The 18486-nt window shown below is 45.1% G+C and overlaps 1 protein-coding gene across 6 annotated transcripts in view; it reads left to right on the forward strand.

The window, feature by feature from the left end:
• VPS8 (VPS8 subunit of CORVET complex) overlaps nt 1-16912 on the forward strand; it is a 302825-nt gene extending 285913 nt beyond the window's left edge. For all 6 annotated transcript variants that reach the window (XM_065540320.1, XM_065540319.1, XM_065540318.1 and 3 more), the window contains 2 exons: nt 12780-12860; nt 16181-16912. In XM_065540320.1, the coding sequence (XP_065396392.1) occupies nt 12780-12860; nt 16181-16330 (231 nt within the window). In that variant the 3' untranslated portion in view covers nt 16331-16912. The remainder of the gene's footprint in view (nt 1-12779; nt 12861-16180) is intronic.
• The last annotated feature ends 1574 nt before the right edge of the window (nt 16913-18486 follow it).

The following is an 18486-nucleotide window of genomic DNA, read 5'->3' on the forward strand; positions in this document are numbered from 1 at the left end:
CTGTTTCCACTAATGCCTTAGTACATAAATCGTCTATAAACTAATGCAGTCAAATTGCAGTTTCTTTTAAGTAATAGTTTCTGAGACCTAGTTTTGATATTTCTTCTGACCTCACAAGGTCTCCTGCAGTTGTCTTTTTCCTCAGTTCTCTTCTGCAAAGTAGCCAGCTAATAGTCTAGGTTGTATCTTCATTAAATCCAGAAGTCTGTTCCCAGTTGCATTTCACCACTACCTCCACTGTTCTTTTTTTTTTTTTTTTTTTTATTATTATACTTTAAGTTCTAGGGTACATGTGCACAATGTGCAGGTTTGTTACATATGTATACATGTGCCATGTTGGTGTGCTGCACCCATTAACTCGTCATTTACATTAGGTATATCTCCTAATGCTATTCTTCCCCCCACCCCCTCCCCACAATAGGACCCGGTGTGTGATGTTCCCCTTCCTGTGTCCAAGTGATCTCATTGTTCACTTCCCACCTATGAGTGAGAACATGCAGTATTTGGTTTTCTGTTCTTGCAATACTTTGCTGAGAATGATGGTTTCCAGCTGCATCCATGTCCCTACAAAGGACACAAACTCATCCTTTTTTATGGCTGCATAGTATTCCATGGTGTATATGTGCCACATTTTCTTAATCCAGTCTGTCACTGATGGACATTTGGGTTGATTCCAAGTCTTTGCTATTGTGAATAGTGCCGCCATAAACATACATGTGCATGTGTCTTTATAGCAGCATGACTTATAATCTTTGGGTATATCCCCAGTAATGGGATGGCTGGGTCAAATGGTATTTATAGTTCTAGATCCTTGAGGAATCGCCACACTGTTTTCCACAATGGTTGAACTGGTTTACAGTCCCACCAACAGTGTAAAAGTGTTCCTATTTCTCCACATCCTCTCCAGCACCTGTTGTTTCCTGATTTTTTAATGATTGCCATTCTAACTGGTATGAGATGGTATCTCATTGTGGTTTTGATCTGCATTTCTCTGATGGCGAGTGATGATGAGCATTTTTTCATGTGTCTGTTGGCTGTATGAATGTCTTCTTTTGAGAAGTGTCTGTTCATATCCTTTGCCCACTTTTTGATGAGGTTGTTTGTTTTTTTCTTGTAAATTTGATTGAGTTCTTTATAAGTTCTGGATATTAGCCCTTTGTCAGATGAGTAGATTGCAAAAATTTTCTCCCATTCTGTAGGTTGCCTGTTGACTCTGCTGGTAGTTTCTTTTGCTGTGCAGAAGCTCTTTAGTTTAATTAGATCCCATTTGTCAATTTTGGCTTTTGTTGCCATTGCTTTTGGTGTTTTAGACATGAAGTCCTTGCCCATGCATGTGTCCTGAATGGTGTTGCCTAGGTTTTCTTCTAGGGTTTTATGGTTTTAGGTCTAACATTTAAATCTCTAATCCATCTTGAATTAATTTTAGTATAAGGAATAAGGAAAGGATCCAGTTTCAGCTTTCTACTTATGGCTAGCCAATTTTCCCAGCACCATTTATTAAATAGGGAATCCTTTCCCCATTTCTTGTTTTTCTCAGGTTTGTCAAAGATCAGATGGCTGTAGATGTGTGGTATTATTTCTGCAGGCTCTGTTCTGTTCCGTTGGTCTATATCTCTGTTTTGGTACCAGTACCATGCTGTTTGGTTCCTGTAGCCTTGTAGTACAGTTTGAAGTCAGGTAGTGTGATGCCTCCAGCTTTGTTCTTTTGACTTAGGATTGTCTTGGCAATACGGGGTCTTGTTTGGTTCCATATGCACTTTAAAGCAGTTTTTTCCAATTCTGTGAAGAAAGTCATTGGTAGCTTGATGGGGATGGCATTGAATCTATAAATTACCTTGGGCAGTATGGCCATTTTCACAATATTGATTCTTCCTATCCATGAGCATGGTATGTTCTTCCATTTGTTTGTGTTCTCTTTTATTTCATTGAGCAGTGGTTTGTAGTTCTCCTTGTAGAGGTCCTTTACATCCCTTGTAAGTTGGATTCCTAGGTATTTTATTCTCTTTGAAGCTATTGTGAATGGAAGTTCATTCATGATTTGGCTCTCTGTTTGTCTGTTACTGCTGTATAAGAATGCTTGTGATTTTTGCACATTGATTTTGTATCCTGAGACTTTGCTGAAGTTGCTTATCAGCTTAAGGAGATTTTGGACTGAGACAAAGGGGTTTTCTAAATATACAATCATGTCATCTGCAAACAGGGACAATTTGACTTCTTCTTTTCCTAACTGAATACCCTTTATTTCTTTCTCTTGCCTGATTGCCCTGGCCAGACATCCAACACTATGTTGAACAGGAGTGGTGAGAGAGGGCATCCCTGTCTTCTGCCAGTTTTCAAAGGGAATGCTTCCAGTTTTTGCCCATTCAGTATGATATTGGCTGTGGGTTTGTCATAAATAGCTCTTATTATTTTGAGATACGTTCCATCAATACCGAATTTATTGAGAGTTTTTAGCATGAAAGGCTGTTGAATTTTGTTAAAGGCCTTCTGCATCTATTGAGATAATCATGTGGTTTTTGTCTTTGGTTCTGTTTATATGCTGGATTACGTTTATTGATTTGCGTATGTTGAACCAGCCTTGCATCCCAGGGATGAAGCCCATTTGATCATGGTGGATAAGCTTTTTGATGTGCTGTTAGATTTGGTTTGCCAGTATTTTATTGAGGATTTTTGCATCGATGTTCATCAGGGATATTGGTCTAAAATTCTCTTTTTTTTGGATCTGTTCCTATTCTGCCATCTTGGGCGTGCCCCCCTCCACTGTTCTTAAGAACACACTTAGGACTGAAATTCTCTATATTCAGTTTCAAGTGAAGTCTGTTCCTCTGGGAAAAGATTAGAAGTTATTTATTTTAGGATCTACTTTTTTCCCAAGGAAAAATCTCTGAGCTGGGGCTCTGCAGCTGGGGGTAGGCACAATGGCAAGCTTTTTGCTGACTGTCATCCCCTGGTCTACTAGTTGAATGCTGTTGGAAGCGGGGAGGGACAGCAGCCTAAGGTGAAAGCCTAAGCAGCCTCCTGGCCTGCCTCTCCCAGACTCATAAGCCAGGGCAAGGGTGATCAGAGACCAAAGATTTTCAGTGCACAGCCTCCAAGGTAGAGCTTCCATTCCATGAGTAGAGGCTTCCAGAAGAAGGGAACACCCATTACCTCTTGACTCTACTCACCTAGGACTTAGCTCCAGCAACACGTAGCTGATGGCAGGATGAAAAATACCAAAGTCCTGCTCCTACTGGGAAGAAAGCCTTCCAACTGTGGTCTTGGGATAAAGAGAGCCTGCTGTTCTTGGTTGCAGTAGTGTAGAGTTCTGTCTTGCTGAGTTGTGAAGGTGGGGAAGGGAGCAGTCGGTTCAGAAACCATAGTCATCTTTCTTACCAAATTTTCATAGTGTAGGGAGGATAGTTTCTTCATTTGGTCATTAAATGCTTGGAGTTTTTATTTTATAGTTTTCACCAGTTTTTATTTGGAGTTTATCTTAATCCACTTGTATTGCTATAAAGGAATACCCACAGCTGGGTAATTTATAAAGAAAATAGGTTTATTTTGCTCATGGTTCTGTAGGCTGTACAAGCAGCATGTACGAGCATCTGCTTCTGGTGGGAGCCTCATGCTGCCTCCACTCAAAGCAGAAGGCAAAGGGGGGAGCCAACATGTCCAGAGATCACATTGTTACCAAGAAAAAGGGGCATTGCTGGCCTGATACGTTAGAAGCCAACACTATGACACTGTGGGTGTTTTTTGTTTTTGCTTTTGTTTTTGTTTTTAGAAAAGAACTGCTTTTTATTATAAATTGACTAGCAAGAAGACAGGAGTCCAGCTCAAATCTGTCTCCCTATGCTGGCTCTAAGGCAGTAATTTTATTAGTAAAGGTTCAAGGGGTAGATTCTGGGATCAGCAGGTGATTAGTAGAAAAGAGAAGGTCTGGAAAGTCCTCAGGGATGCGTGTTTATCTCTGCATGCTACCTCATGGGTCTCAAGTGCAAGTTTGGGAAGAATTAGTGTGAAATACGCAGTAGAAATTGGGCTGTGACATCAGTGAGCTCATTCCGTACAAACTGCAGTCAGCCATGTTGCTTCCAGCCAATTTCAACCGTTTTTTAATCTCACAAGCAGAGGAAGTTTTAGCATTTTAGCAAATTGTTCCTTATCTGCTATGTTGCAAACTCAAGAATTTCTGTTAGTCGTAGATTGTTTTTAACTCTTTGGGGCATTGTTTCAGCAACACAAGAGGAGCACCGGGAGAGGGAGGGGAGGGAAGTACCAGGCTCTTTTAAACAACCACCTCTCATGGGAACTAATAGAGTGAGAAATCACTCACCTCCTACCCTCAGGGAAGGCACTAATCTATTCATGAGGGATCCACCTCCATAGCACAAACACCTCCATTAGGCCCCTCCAACATTGGAGCTCCAATCTCAATACAAGGGTTGAAGGGAACAACATCCAGACTACAGCAGAGCTCCTCAGGCTGTCATGCTAGAAATAGCCTCTCTCCTCATCCATTGGAACAAGCAGTGTTCTGCCTCTGCTTGAAAACCACCTTCTTAGGGCAGGATATTCCATCTTTGGAAGCTGTAACTAAGATAATTCTTCCTTGTAGTAGGTGAAGCCAATTGATCCTGGTCCTTCCCCTGGGACCTACCAAAAACAGCTTAATCCTTCTGTTACAGTGCAGCCTTTCCAGTCCTTCATGTAGCTGAGGTCCTCAATCTCCAGCCCTCGGTGGTCCCTTGTCCAGGCAGAACATCCACAATCCATTTCCTCTATCTTCTCCACGCTATCATACCACATCTTGAGTATTACCATTGTACTTCAGGTGAGGTCATTTTAGAACAAAATGACGTTATCATCTTCCTTACTCTGGAATCTGTTTCTGTAAATGGGAACCAAAAGCACATTAACTTTTTTAGCAGCCACTTTGCATGGTTGATTAACAATTAACATACTGATATCAAACTCCCAATTCTGTTCACACATGCTATTGATGCATATACCCTTGGTTTCTGGAGCCAAGTGCCAGGCATTGCTTATGTTGTTTCAGTTTCTGACCCTTGGGAATCATTTTTTCCTCCCAAGGATAGGGTTCTTTTCCCTTTAAGCCATTGATAAAATATTTGTATATAAAAAAGCCAAGGTTGGTCGGGCGCGGTGGCTCACACCTGTAATCCCAGCACTTTGGGAGGCCGAGGCGGGCGGAACACCCGAGGTCAGGAGTTTGAGACGAGCCTGGCCAACATGGTGAAACCCTGTGTATACTGAAAAACACAAAAAATTAGCTGGACATGGTGGCATGCATCGGTAATCCCAGCTATTCGGGAGGCTGAGGTAGAAGAATCATTTGAACCTGGGAGGCGGAGGTTGCAGTGAGCCGAGGTCACGCCATTGCACTCCAGCCTGGTCAACAACAGCAAAACTCCATCTCAAAGGGAAAAAAAAAAGCCAAGGATAGAGCCTTACAGCTCATCATCAGAGACTTAGCTAACATCATTTATTAGCTCCCATGCTAATGCAGCTGAGAGCTAATGGCTGTGGGTTTTGCACTTTTTAATATGACACTTCTGCTTAAGTAGTTGTCTGTTCCCACTCAGATTGTCATATGTGTGTCTTATTATGGGGCTGTGTGTGAGACCATCTCGGTGCCAGTATTTCTCTATACTATCGTATGCCCTTTCTATATGGAAGGGAACTCCCTCAGCAAAACAGGAGTTCGCTCATGGCTACCATCTTCTTGGACGTTGAGATTATTGATCGAGTTACAAATGGGCCTTTCCCCTCCAACATGTTTCCTGATGAAGCTTTTAGGCACTTCCCACAATACATGGTAGTTATCTTCTTTCTCTTCAGTATGTGTGACAGAGCCACTAGCAGCCTGTCACTGTGCATTAAAACAAGTCAGGAGGCCGTTCTTAATTGTGCTGTGCTGAATTATCAGCCATTTGTAAAGGTCATGGGATTTGAACAGGGCTTCATAGATTGTACTGCTCTAATGTGTGTGATGTTTTCTGTCACTGCAGAGCGTAGCCTTCTGCCTGGACCTCTGTCCCAAATCAATTGTGCCACCCTGAAAGCTCCCACGTCTTCATATAGTATCAAACATTGGATTGGGCGTGTTCGGGAAACTGGGAATCTCCATTGGCTAACGCAGAAGGGAAGGAGGAGGAGATGAACGTGGAATGTAGGCGGGGGCTTAGCGCAGTCTCTGCTGTGGCTGACAAGTCACTGCCTTGGGACTTTTATGTTTTGTTGTTTTCTACAAATATCCTAGGTGTGTTCTGGTTAGAATTTACATTTCTTCCATCATAATATTGAAATTTTGCTCCCTGGTTTTCCATGAAATATCAACTGATGGTGGGTATTATTCAAGACATAATAACACCTCCTTAAAAGAGAGCCCCTACTCTGTGTTGTCAAGCATCTGGATTGTGTTGTCTTCCTTCAGAGACTTTTGAGGTTTTTCTCTGGCAAGCTATTAATTACTATTAAATCAGCCACATATTTTTGAGGTTTATTTTGAAGTTCTACTAGGGCAGATCCCCAGAGTATCCCTTTCCCTAGTACATGCCCTGTAACAGTAATCTTTCTGGATTTTTTAAAGATCTTCCTGTACTGACAAAAGAATATGTAATTATGAAATGGCCACAGTATGCTGTGTGGCAAGACTCCAGGTTTGCACAGGACAGTGGCCTCAGGAAGGGGGTCAGTCTCACTGTCATCCATCTGTGTCCCTGTGCTGTCATTTTCATGCCTGTTTGTAACGGTCCTGCTCTCTGTCCTGGCATCTCGGGATAATGATGACTCGGGAAAATACCTCTGCTACATTGTGGGTGGCAGAATCCAGCTGTGATTTTTTAATGTTTGGGAATTTGAGCTTCCCCTGCCTGTGAGGCAGATACATTGAGATGGCCAACCCTTTCCAACCCTGTCAAGAAAACAGGAAGGCTGTCATGAATTTGACCAAGGAGCTACATTAGTTATCTAAGAATTCAAACTGTATTCTACATTTTTTTAATCCATTTTTTTAAAATGTATAATGAGATGATCAGCTTTTGTCACCACAGATTTTCCCCCAAGCTGTTGCCTTTCAAAGCAGGTTGGGCAAGGAGTAGCCAAGTCTATGCAGGAACACCATATGGGTTTCAAAGACTTTAAACCAATTGGGGGACATTTTCTTTTGTGAGGGAGCAAAACAGGTGACCAACACCAAACAGAAGATACTTAGGTTTCCTTATCTAATGACACAGCCTTCACCTAGTGATCACCTTATGATGGCACCACAAAGGATCCCGGGAGGCACTCGGGCAGATTCAGCATCAGCCCCTACAGACACAGACCAGGCAGCCCAGGGTGTCCACGAGAAGCCCACGAAACTGTATACATTCAGAGCACCTTATGTTTGTCACTAACATGTCATAGTGGGCTTTAGGGTTAGACCCGTTATCAAGAGTTACCCTGTCTCTTACAAGCTGTATTTTAATATGTCTAAACTTCCGTTTCCTCACAGGTAAATTAGAGAAAATAATTTCTCCTTCAATGGGCTAATGTACACATTAAACATAAAAGTAGCTAGCAGAAGGCCAGAGACTAATGGACAACAGGAAATGAGCTTTCTCCATTTCCCTTCCCAGCCCTTTCCTCACAAGAAAGAGCCTTGTAAGGTAGGCTGTGCAGAGATTTTCCCCGTTTGTAGTTGAGATAACTGATATGAGGGATATCAACACAACTAATTAGTGTCAGAGCCAAGTTCAGACTTTTTTCTGTGATGGCAGAGGCATTCGTGAATGCCTAGTATGTACCCAAAACTGTCATTACGTTGTATGTGAAGTGTCTCACTGCAGAACGAAGCTTAGTTCTTAACACTGGGCTTTGGTCTAGGCTTCCAAAGTCATTTTTAAGCAGAACACTAATAGCTAGCTATATTTATTTCCATTAGCTGCTCTCTCCTCTCTCCTGGGTCTTTTGTTTATACTTTATAGAATGATGGGATGAGTTTTGAAATGAAAGCAGAATCGTGAAGGATCCCCAGAAGGAGGGCAGGTGTCCATCAGTTTCACAGGAGCTTGATTAAGCAGATTGATCCAGGCGAGTCCTACACTGCTCACATAACCTTTTGGGGCCCTTGAAAGTGACTTAGTCGGCTGGGCATGGTGGCTCACGCCTGTAATGGCAGCACTTTGGAAGGCTGAGGCAGGCGGATCACCTGAGGTCAGGAGTTCAAGACCAGCCTGACTAATATGATGAAACCTCGTCTGTCCTAAAAATATAAAAATTAGCTGGGCATGGTGGCATGTGCCTGTAATCCCAGCTACTTGGGAGGCTGAGACAGGAGAATCACTTGAACCTGGGAGGCAGAGGTTGCAGTGAACCGAGATCGTGCCACAGCACTCCAGCCTGGGCAACAAGAGTGAAACTCCATGTCAAAAAAAAAAAAAAAAAGAAAGTGACTTTCCTCAGGCTTCTTTCAGACCGCTACCGAGAGAATGGCAGATGAAAGGCACCTCTGGAACCGGGCTGTCCCAATTCAGATCTGGGCTCCACCACCAGCCAGAGTGACCTGGCATATCACTGAATCCCAGGACTTGAGTTCCTTCACCTGTAAAATAACCATAAGAAAAGTACCTACCTCGTAGGGTTTTTGAGATGATTAAATGAGATGATCCATGCGCAGTACTTGTGACAGTGGCTGGCACATGGTCATTACACGATCGATAAAGCGAGCTGCTGCAGCGGGGAGGGAGGATTGTTCCTCTGTGTCACATCTGAGAAAACGTAAACCAGCGTTTTCCCCTGTGCTGTGAACGGTCACCATGTTGTTTCTTTTTAATTGTGGTATTGAAGGGCTTGGGTTTTTAAGGTTATTTTTCAGTTAGCCTTTCAGTCTGTCTCTGTGGCCTCAAGCACTCACCTCCCCTAGAGCTGGTCATTCTAGGGTCATGACCACTATAAAAGAATCTCCTGCAGAGACGTTCTGCCACATTTTCCCCTCCTCTCTCTAGGCAGCTTAGCAGCTTGTCTGCCTGTCGTCTTATTTCATTACCTAATTCATTATTAGCTGTGACCTACTGAGAGTTTTGAGGCATTAGAGAATGAGGGGCTATGAGGAGTCAGGTTCAATCTGAGAGCAAACTGTGTTGTGGGTGGGAATTTAGAAAAAGTATTTCCTGTTTGCAGAGGGGAAGGAGGTATGTATGTGGCTTTTCCTTTATCTCTGAAGCCAAACTTTGATTTAGGCAAAACTTTTAAATATTAAGGACCTCCAGTGTGAAACAGCTTAAGTGGTGGCAAAAGACTGGCTGAGGCTATAACAGATATAGGGAAAGATTTGAAAGTGAGGTGGAGGGCATACAGGGAGAAAAGGGGGAAATATGCTTCTCATTCCACTCGTCCTACTTCATCTCCACCTTCATTGCCACCAGAAAATTACAGAAGTGCCTGTAGGAGGCTTCTAGAATACCGAAAAGACATGATTGTGTTACGAATTATACAGAGTGGCCCGTGTCTCTCTCAATGATTTGATCCTCTCATGTGTTAGTGTGGAAAGATAATTAGGAAAGGAAATGTTAGGGTTTTGATTTCAGGATCTTAGTAGTTGTAGAGAGTAAGAAATGAACAAGCAGAGCTCAGACTTCTGTGACAGTCTGTGTCTTCGAGTATGATTTGGAAGGCTTCGTGTCCAATATCCCTAGGAGTAGAATCAGCCCTGTTCTTGAGAACTTGGTCTGTAAGGTGGCAGTGGATCATGGTTGTTTTCCTATATCAGAGCTTGATACGTTTGTTAAGAGGTCTATGGCCAGGCACGGTGGCTCACGCCTGTAATCCCAGCACTTTGGGAGGCCGAGGCGGATGGACCACCTGAGGTCAGGAATTCAAGACCAGCCTGACCAACATGGTGAAACCCCATCTCTACTAAAAATAGAAAAAATAGCCAGGCGTGGTGGTGCGCACCTGTAATCCCAGCTACTGAGGAGGCTGAGGTAGGAGAATCGCTTGAACCTGGGAGGCTGAGGTTGCAGTGAGCTGAGATCATGTCTCTGCACTCCAGCCTGGGCGACAGAGCAAGACTCTGTCTCAAAAAAAAAAGAAAAAAAGAGGTCTGTGGATCCTGAGAGCCCCGGTTTGTTTTCTTCCTTCTAGCGGATATGGTTACTGCTCCCACTTTCACCTCTGAGTCACTGAGCTTCACACTGTGCTGGCAGCCGTGTTAACCCAACACCCCTCCCTGGGCTCTCAGAGACCATCAGGACCTCGCTTTCCACTGGATTTACTTTAATGCTGAGTACTACAAGGTCATTTCCAGGGTGGCCACTGTTTCTTCCTCTCACACTCGCTACAGTTTAATTTTTAGCTCTTAACACTGGACTTTGTTACATGGAAAGAAAGAAATTTGCTCTAACAGACAGCAGCAAATGCATTTTTCTGTCTTTCCAATTGGAAAATCACTCCTAACCAGTTTTATCCTGGGGGATTTAGTGGTCTGAGAATACTTTTATGTTTTTAGATGTGAACAGAGATTATGTTCATATTTAGTTGCTCCTCCTTTATTTTTTGTCTGACCCTAATTTGGCATCTGTAGATGGAAACTGTTATTTCTCTTCAGGGCTGCCATGTGTCTTTGTGACATTACCCCTAATTTGCTTCCGAATATGCAATAAAAGATAAAAGCCATGATTAGGCTCAGTATACATTACTAATTTTCTTGAACTTTCCATGCCCTAAATGCCTGTTAATCTCGTGGTGCCCACGTCTTCCCTGGATGGTGGAGTGTGGCTGGGGTGGCATTGCCCTTTAATCAGTTGGAACATAGACTCAGAGGAGAGATGTGACCTCCTCAGGTTATACAGGGAGCAGGTAACAGGATTGGAGCCCATGTTTCCTGATTTCATCCCACTGTTCTTTCTAGGGGGCACTTCTCTCTGGGAGTATAAACAACACAATCACAGTAATTACTGCCATTGATTGAGCATCAAATAGATGCTAAGCCCATATATGATGTCTAATTTTCACAACAATTCTGCAAAGTAGAGTTTTATAGATAAAGAAACTGAGACTGAGAGAAGCTAAATTCCTTGCCTAAAGCCACTCACCTAGTCTTGGGCAGAGTCCAGATTGAGCCCAAGTGTGTCAGAAGCCCTGCCCTGTGTTCTTACTGCATGGCAGAGGGTTGGTCACAACTCCAGTGATAAATAGTAAGAAATCGGAAATCTGCATGTCAGCCCTCCCATCCCTTCATGTGATCAGCAGATGATGACTCTGTGGCTGCTCTGTGCAAGCACAGTACTGGGCACTGGTGAGCAACACAGACAGGGAGCTGACCGTAGCAGCTCTCATTTCCATGAAGCTTTCCCTCTCACGCTCCGCATACCCACTCCTGCACATCCCCCAGCCTCCTTCATTACCCAGTTTTGCCTGTGCATGATGCTCTGATGCCCCCTTCCTTTCTGTTTCTGTAGCCACATCAGGACAAGGGCCACATGACGTTGTCCCCTGGAGACCGGCCCTGTGCGTGGTACCTGTGGGCCTTCCTGTGCTCTCTAGTTAGTAGTGCTCAGTGAGAACCTGCAGAGTCCCGTGCATCTACTATGTGTTCTGCGTGCATTACCTTCTTGAATCTTCATAGCCACTTTATGTGGTATAGCTATAGTCATTATCCCCATGTGAGCAAAAACAAACAAGCAAGCAAAAAGTACCCACCTCAGAGAACTTGCCTAAGATTGTGCTGCTCATAATTGTTAAAGCCAGGGTTTGGGCTTAGGCTGATGAACTCTGGAGTGCAGGCTCTTACCCACCAACCTGTACAGTGCAGACGCTTGGGACAGGTTCATAATATAGGGCAAAGAAAAATGTCTTTCAACTAATCTTATACATAAACAAAAACGCTTCTGAAATCAACTTTTAACTATGGGTATCTCTGAATTGTAAGAAAAGCTAGTGTGTACTGAACCCTCGCCTGGTTCTAGGCAGGTGACACTTTAAATATATATCTCATTTAATTTTTGATAATCTCAAAAGGTAAGCATTACCCCTTCCTTCCCACAGGTGAGGCAGCTGAGGTTTAGAGAAGTGAGGTGACTTGCCTAAAGTTACATAGCAGGTTACTGTCAGAACTAGTATCCAGATTCTCCTCTGACTCCAAAACCTATGGCCGCCTCCCCCAGGATTCCATTTCTTCTCTCTGCATGTGAGTTGGATCAGGTCCACTGAGAGAAAAACCGCAGTTTGGCAGGTCCCACCACAGTAACAGGTGGAACAAAACAAGGCTGCTGTAAGAGCAGGCTAGACCGGCCCTTTTCCCAAAAGCAGCAGATGAATCTTGCAACCCCATAGGTAGCTACCAGCTTTATAATGAAACAGGGAGAGGATGAGATTTTTAAATGACAGTGCATCTCCTGTTACCAAGACAGAGAAAAGGGGTATCTTTGCTGGCCATGTGAAGTGATGGACATGGGAATGCAAGGCTGGAAGGAACTAACTAGCTCTGCATAGTGATGCCAAAGAGGGATCAAGAAACCTGAAAGGAACCTGTACATACGGGACATTTGGAGACTCCATTGGGAAAAGGGTCCACAGACAGGTCAACCTGCAGCCACACACCAAGGAGAGTTCTTAGGGGACGTGCCAATTTCTAACTCATGTTCAGTATATATGTCACTAATTGCTGGTGGCATGGATTGTTTTCAGAAGAATGAAGGAAGCACCATATTCTGCTTCAGCATCGTGTAGAGCACATTCAGAGGCTGCCTAGCCACATGATGTTGTTAATCGTATCGGTTTTTATTCTTCAGGGAACCTCAGAACCTATTCTGGATCCACAGCAAATCCAAGCATTTGATCAGCTTTGCCGTCTCTACCGAGGAAGTTCCAGGGTAATGTTTGTGTGGTTGTTTATATTTTCATTTCCCTATTTATAATTTACTGCTTTAGAAAGGCAGTGTCTTGGAACCTCCCTCTAGCCTCCTCCTAACCTGGAAGGTGCCCTGGCATCCCTGTTATGGCTACATGGACAACAGACCCTGGCCCTAGGGAGCACTCCGAGCTTGGCAAAGAGAGCAAAGGAAGTGGAAAGCTGTCTGTCCCTTACCTACCATGACCTGTGAGGACACAGAAGGGCTTCTGTGTTTGACCTCCCTCCAGAGAGAGCAGGCCAGAAGGCTGATCCCAGGAGGGCTTTGCTTAGGATATGGATAGGTGCCCAATCTGTCCGAAGCCCTAGACCCTCCTGGGCATCTGCATTGGTTGAATTAGTTTTGGCCATGAAAGACAAATGCAAAGTAGTAGTGGTTTAAGCAAGAGAGAAGTGTAACTGCAGCCAGCCAGGGCACATCCACGCACCTCCCTCCAGCTTTCGTGTGTCTTGTGCTCTGCCTTCCTTAGCACGTGACTTAAACTTCTGTGGTTCAACCTGGTTGCTTCCACTTATCTCCACTGTCTAGAATTTAGACCCATGACCATGCCTCACTGCAATGACTGGGAAAATTGGATTTTATTCCAGAAGACCTCAGGCTACAATTCTTGGTCTACTCTAACTGGGGAAGGAGAGCACAGACTGGAGGGCTTCTAGCAGTCGCTGCCACCACATCAGACCAGGTGTCTTCCAGGCACTTCAGAAGCATACTCATCGCTTTCTCGACCTGTTCTTTGCACCTGGTGCCTGCCTCAGGAACAACACCTCTGTCTTCCAGCCACCCAGAGCAGAGACCTGGCAGCACTAGGCTCACCCCTCCCCTTCCTTCCACCCAACTGGGGACATCCTGTGGGATCTTCTCTACTAATCCCCTTTTGCCACTACCCCCAGTGGGGCCGCCTCATCACTCACGGAGGCCACTGCAGGTCTTCTGATTGGCTAGAAACCCTTCTGTCCCTTCTCCATGCTGCTGCCTGGCCACCCTTTCTAAACCCAAATGTGTCATACCCTTGTTTATGACACATTCTGGATCTCCACCACCTAAAGAATGAGTCCAAACCCTAGCATCTCCACTCCCCAGATCACACCTCAATTCTAGCTGGTCCCATTTGTTTCTGAGCTTATCTCAAGCTTGTGCAAACTGCTGTGTCCTCTGCTTCTCTACCTGGGCCCCCTTCACGCACTCCCCATTCTTAGACAGAACCTACTAGGTTACTTGGCAGCCAGAGAAAAAAGTGGTGTTCCTTCTTTGAGAGTTGGTCTGGGCAGAGGTTGTTATTCCAGGAAGCTTCTCCAGGGGTCTCCTGGATGCAGTCCAGCAGCTTTATTGAACTGGCCTCACCCCATCCCTTTCCAGCCTCAGCCAAGCTCTGCCCCAAGAGTTGGGTTTCTGGGGCCTTCCAAGGAGGTTCTTCTGCTTCAAACTGTTGAACTCTGATTTAGGGCTCATTGATTTCCAGATCACAAAGTTACCAAAGTAGAACACAAAAATACCTCTTTTCCTGGGAAATATATATATATATATATATTTTTTTTTTTTTTTTTTTTTTTGCAATTGATCTTCCCACCTCACAGTGTCAGAATGTGAAAGCATTGAGTTGAGCATCTGTTGCCCATTCTGTTCAAGGCATCATACATAACAGTCATTGCAGAGAACGTCGCAGGCTGATGGGCAACTGAGAGGGTTATGGAAGAAAGGAAGTGGCACAAAGTGGACTCGGACAGAGCAAGGGACATCTCTTGGCCCCTGGCGTATTGCTTGAGTGGGCCTGCTCAGTAACTTGCAGTTAGAGCTTGAGTCAGAGTTACTGAGTTGTAAATGACACCATACATGTGTCTCTGGCCAGGACCTGGATTACTTGTGATAAATTGACACTTAGAACTTTGGGGCCTTTAGATGTCTTCCCAGTTACCACAGCCACTGGTACTGAGTTTTCCACAGAAGTGACACATGGACACATGTGAACTTGTGCCAACGTTGCCTGTGAGGGAAAAACCCTTTGCCAGAGGTCGGAGGCACCTCAAAGACATGGTGCCTGGCGGGTGAATCCCACATCGCTACTCACTGCTGGTGACCGAGGGCAAGTCACTTCTCAGGCCGCAGAGTTTCTGCCCCAGAGGTATGTTGTGAAGGATGAGAAATAACACACGTCAAGGACCTAGCAAAGTACCTATCATGGAAAGACACTTGATGCAGTCACGAGAGGCTGTTAGACATCCCCTCGGACTCCTGGCGTGTTTAGTAGACACAGACAGGGCTGCCCTGAGGAGTCTGATGGCCCGCTTGTCTCAGCTGTGAGCTCTCCATGGGCCAGGCTTTCACTGGCCTCCATGTGAGCCTGCGCAGGGTCCCTTAGAGTATTGGTAGTGGGACATGGTGGCCCGTCCCACAGGTCCCAACTGCTATTATTAGGGACCATATTGACCTGGGCTTGTGGGGTGGAAGTTAACTCACAAGGTTCTGGGAAGCAACAGGCAAAGACCCTAATCAGTCAGGAAGTCTAAGGACCTTGGGTGTAGAATTCTTATCTCCTCTGACCTTCAGGGGTACCTCAAGAGCCAGGCTGCCAGCTCCCTGCTTTTGCAGAAAGCCTCTTTAGGTGAAAGGGATGGTCCCCCCGTGGGGCAGAGTGCTAGCATCCCAACAGGCCGACATTAGCATCTCCTCCTACCCTTCTATCCTCCTCGACAGGTCTTCCAGAATTGAGCCACTGACAGAACGAGGGTACTGCTAATGTCATTGGTGGGAATAAGGAAGCTGGGAGCAGGGAGGACTCGCTTGAAGGAGAAGGTAGAATCCAGGGGTTCCACTCTGGAGCCCCTGAGTTTGAGTTGGCAGAAGAGAGGTCAGAGTCAGCGGTCATAATTAGTCATTCACCCCCAAGGAGAGTGCACCAAGGTGGAGAGCCTGGAATGAGCAGAGCTGAGAACAAGCTCCTCAGCACAGGGCACATCCACAGGGAGAGAAGGGCGGCAGCAGGGGCAGCTGGAGGAGCCCTCAGCGCAGGGCCAGCCCAGGGTGGGAGAGCTCTCCAGTGCCAGGGAGAGCACAGTTTGTGTGTCCTTGGGAGCGAACCAGTCCAGTCTCATTATTGAATGAGGAAATTAAGGCCCCAAAGTCACACTGCTAGTTTGTGATATATGGACCTAAGATCCAGACCGTGCATGTTACTATTCCTGCAACATAGCACTGTCTCTCATGTACCTGAAGCAGTGGATTCAGGAGCCTCTCTTCCCTCTGCTCTCCACAAACCTTAGCTGATGTGTGTCCTTCCTTTGCAGCTGGCTCTTCTCACGGAACTCTCCCAGAATCGCAGCAGCGAGAGCTATAGGCCATTCAGTGGCTCGCAGAGTGCTCCTGCTTTCAATAGCATCTTCCAGAATGAGAACTTCCAGCTGCAGCTCATTCCCCCACCTGTGACTGAGGATTGATGACTCCGTGGAGCCTAGCCCAGGAGAACCAGAGATGATCCCAAGGCCGCTGGAGAGAGACCCCGCCTCTGGTGGGCTTGGCCTCCACCGCCTCCCACGCTTCTGAGAAGAGGTTCCAAATTGGGATCCTGTGCCCAGAGCGTCCACAGCACCATTCCCAGCATAGACTCCCAGTCTTCTCCACATTGTTGTCATGGTGTCACTTCACCAGACTCGTTGATTTTGTTTTGCCTGTTAAGCAAAGGAATGTCACATACCTCTGTCCAGCTTTTTAGGAAACACATTTTGCCTATTGGGACTTTTTCCATTTCCCCTGAAGCCTAGAAAGTAGATGGAACTCACACAAATGGCATTCCAGAGTCTGCTGTACTCTGTCTTCTCCAGCTGCTGGATAATACAGAGGAACTTCAACTTCTACAGGGAACAGTGGTTGGCCAGGCTGCAGTATAACTGAAACATGCCTTGGAGAGAGCAGAGACACTGTGGGGGCCAGGGCCATCTCCCTTTTAATGTGTTCGTGTTAAAACCTATTTGAGTATAAGACTTGCCCTTTCTAACAATAAATGCTCTGTGTTTAAGTTCTGCAGGTCTCCTGGCTGGCTGGCTTAGTCTGTCAAGTCATGGAGGACATTTAGAGCCCTGTTGTCACAATTTTATTAGCTCAAAGTCAGGAATCCTGACTATGACAACCCTCCTTAATTCAGATAAGCAGCTCCATCGTCAGCTCTATTCAGAGCAGCCCAGCCACCCAAATGCTCCTGTGACAGGGGCTGGGCTGCCAACGAGAATAGTACTTAACTCAGTTTTTGGCTATAGGACTTCATGTATCATTGAACCAACCACCACAGGAGGTCACCACACCCAGAGACCTAGGTTTCCACCTTACATACTCAGATGATCCTTTTCTCAGCGCACTGGAATGATTAGGCTCTCATGGACTGATACTAACCAAACCCACAGGAAATAGAACCAAACAATTTTTTTTTATTATTTTATTTTATTTTTTGAGACAATTTCACACTTGCTGCTCAGGCTGGAGTGCAGTGGTGCTGTCTCGGCTCACTGCAACCTCCGCCTCCCAGGTTCAAGTGATTCTCTTGCCTCAGCCTCCCGAGTAGCTGGGATTACACCCACCCACCACGCCCAGCTAATTTTTTAATTTTTAGTAGAGATAGGGTTTCACCATGTTGGCCAGGCTGGGCTCAAATTCCTGATCTCAGGTTATCCACCTGCCTTGGCCTCCCAAAGTGCTGGGATTACAGGCATGAGCCACTGCACCTAGCCAATACAAATTTTTAACCCTTAAATAGAAAATAGATCTTGTTTCTGCCATGTACTACCTATAATCAACAATCAGTTAACCTCTCTAATCCTCTGTTTCTTTATAAACAGAACTGTTATGAAGATGAAACAATACATGTAAATGTTTGCTGTGTGCCATTCAGGCACATGGCAAATACCCCAGAAATGCGAGCTTAGCTTTTATTATATAACTTCTCCCAAGACCTGGGCTACAAGGGTACTGCTTCCTGATGAAGGTGCCAGGATATAAAATTGAGGGAAGTGGTTAAACCATTAAGTCGTCACTGTTTGGATGCCTGCCACAGCCAAATGACAGTCTCAAGCCGTTTACAGGTGAGAAAGCTGAGGCTCAGAGGTGATAAGTAATTTCACCAAGGTATCATACCGAAGAGCTAGCAGAGCAGGCGGAATTCGGAGCTGTGATTCCAGAGCCAGTGATGCTTCCTGCCCCAAGTTATGTATCAAAAGATTTCTCATTGAGCCTAAAATTAAGGCCAAAGGAACTTGATATTCTCAAAGCAAAACTCAGTTATTCCCCTTCATCTTTTATAGTGTAAAGAACTAAGGCAAAAGGAGTATTCAGTATAAAAATGTAAATTGTGACATCAAAAACATGAAATGTATGTGGGAGGGGTGAAGTAAAAGCAGAACTTTATGCAATCAAAATAAAGTTGTAATAAATTTAAAATAGCCTGTTACAAACTCAGATGTTGGCCAGGCGCAGTGGCTCACACTTGTAATCCTAGCACTTTGGGAGGCCAAGGAGGGCGGATCATGAGGTCAGGAGTTCAATACCAGCCTGGCCAAATGGTGAAACCCTGTCTCTACTAAAAATACAAAAATTAGCTGGGAAT

The sequence above is a fragment of the Macaca fascicularis genome, chromosome 2 (genome assembly GCF_037993035.2).
Source record: "Macaca fascicularis isolate 582-1 chromosome 2, T2T-MFA8v1.1".
NCBI classification, from domain to species: domain Eukaryota; kingdom Metazoa; phylum Chordata; class Mammalia; order Primates; family Cercopithecidae; genus Macaca; species Macaca fascicularis.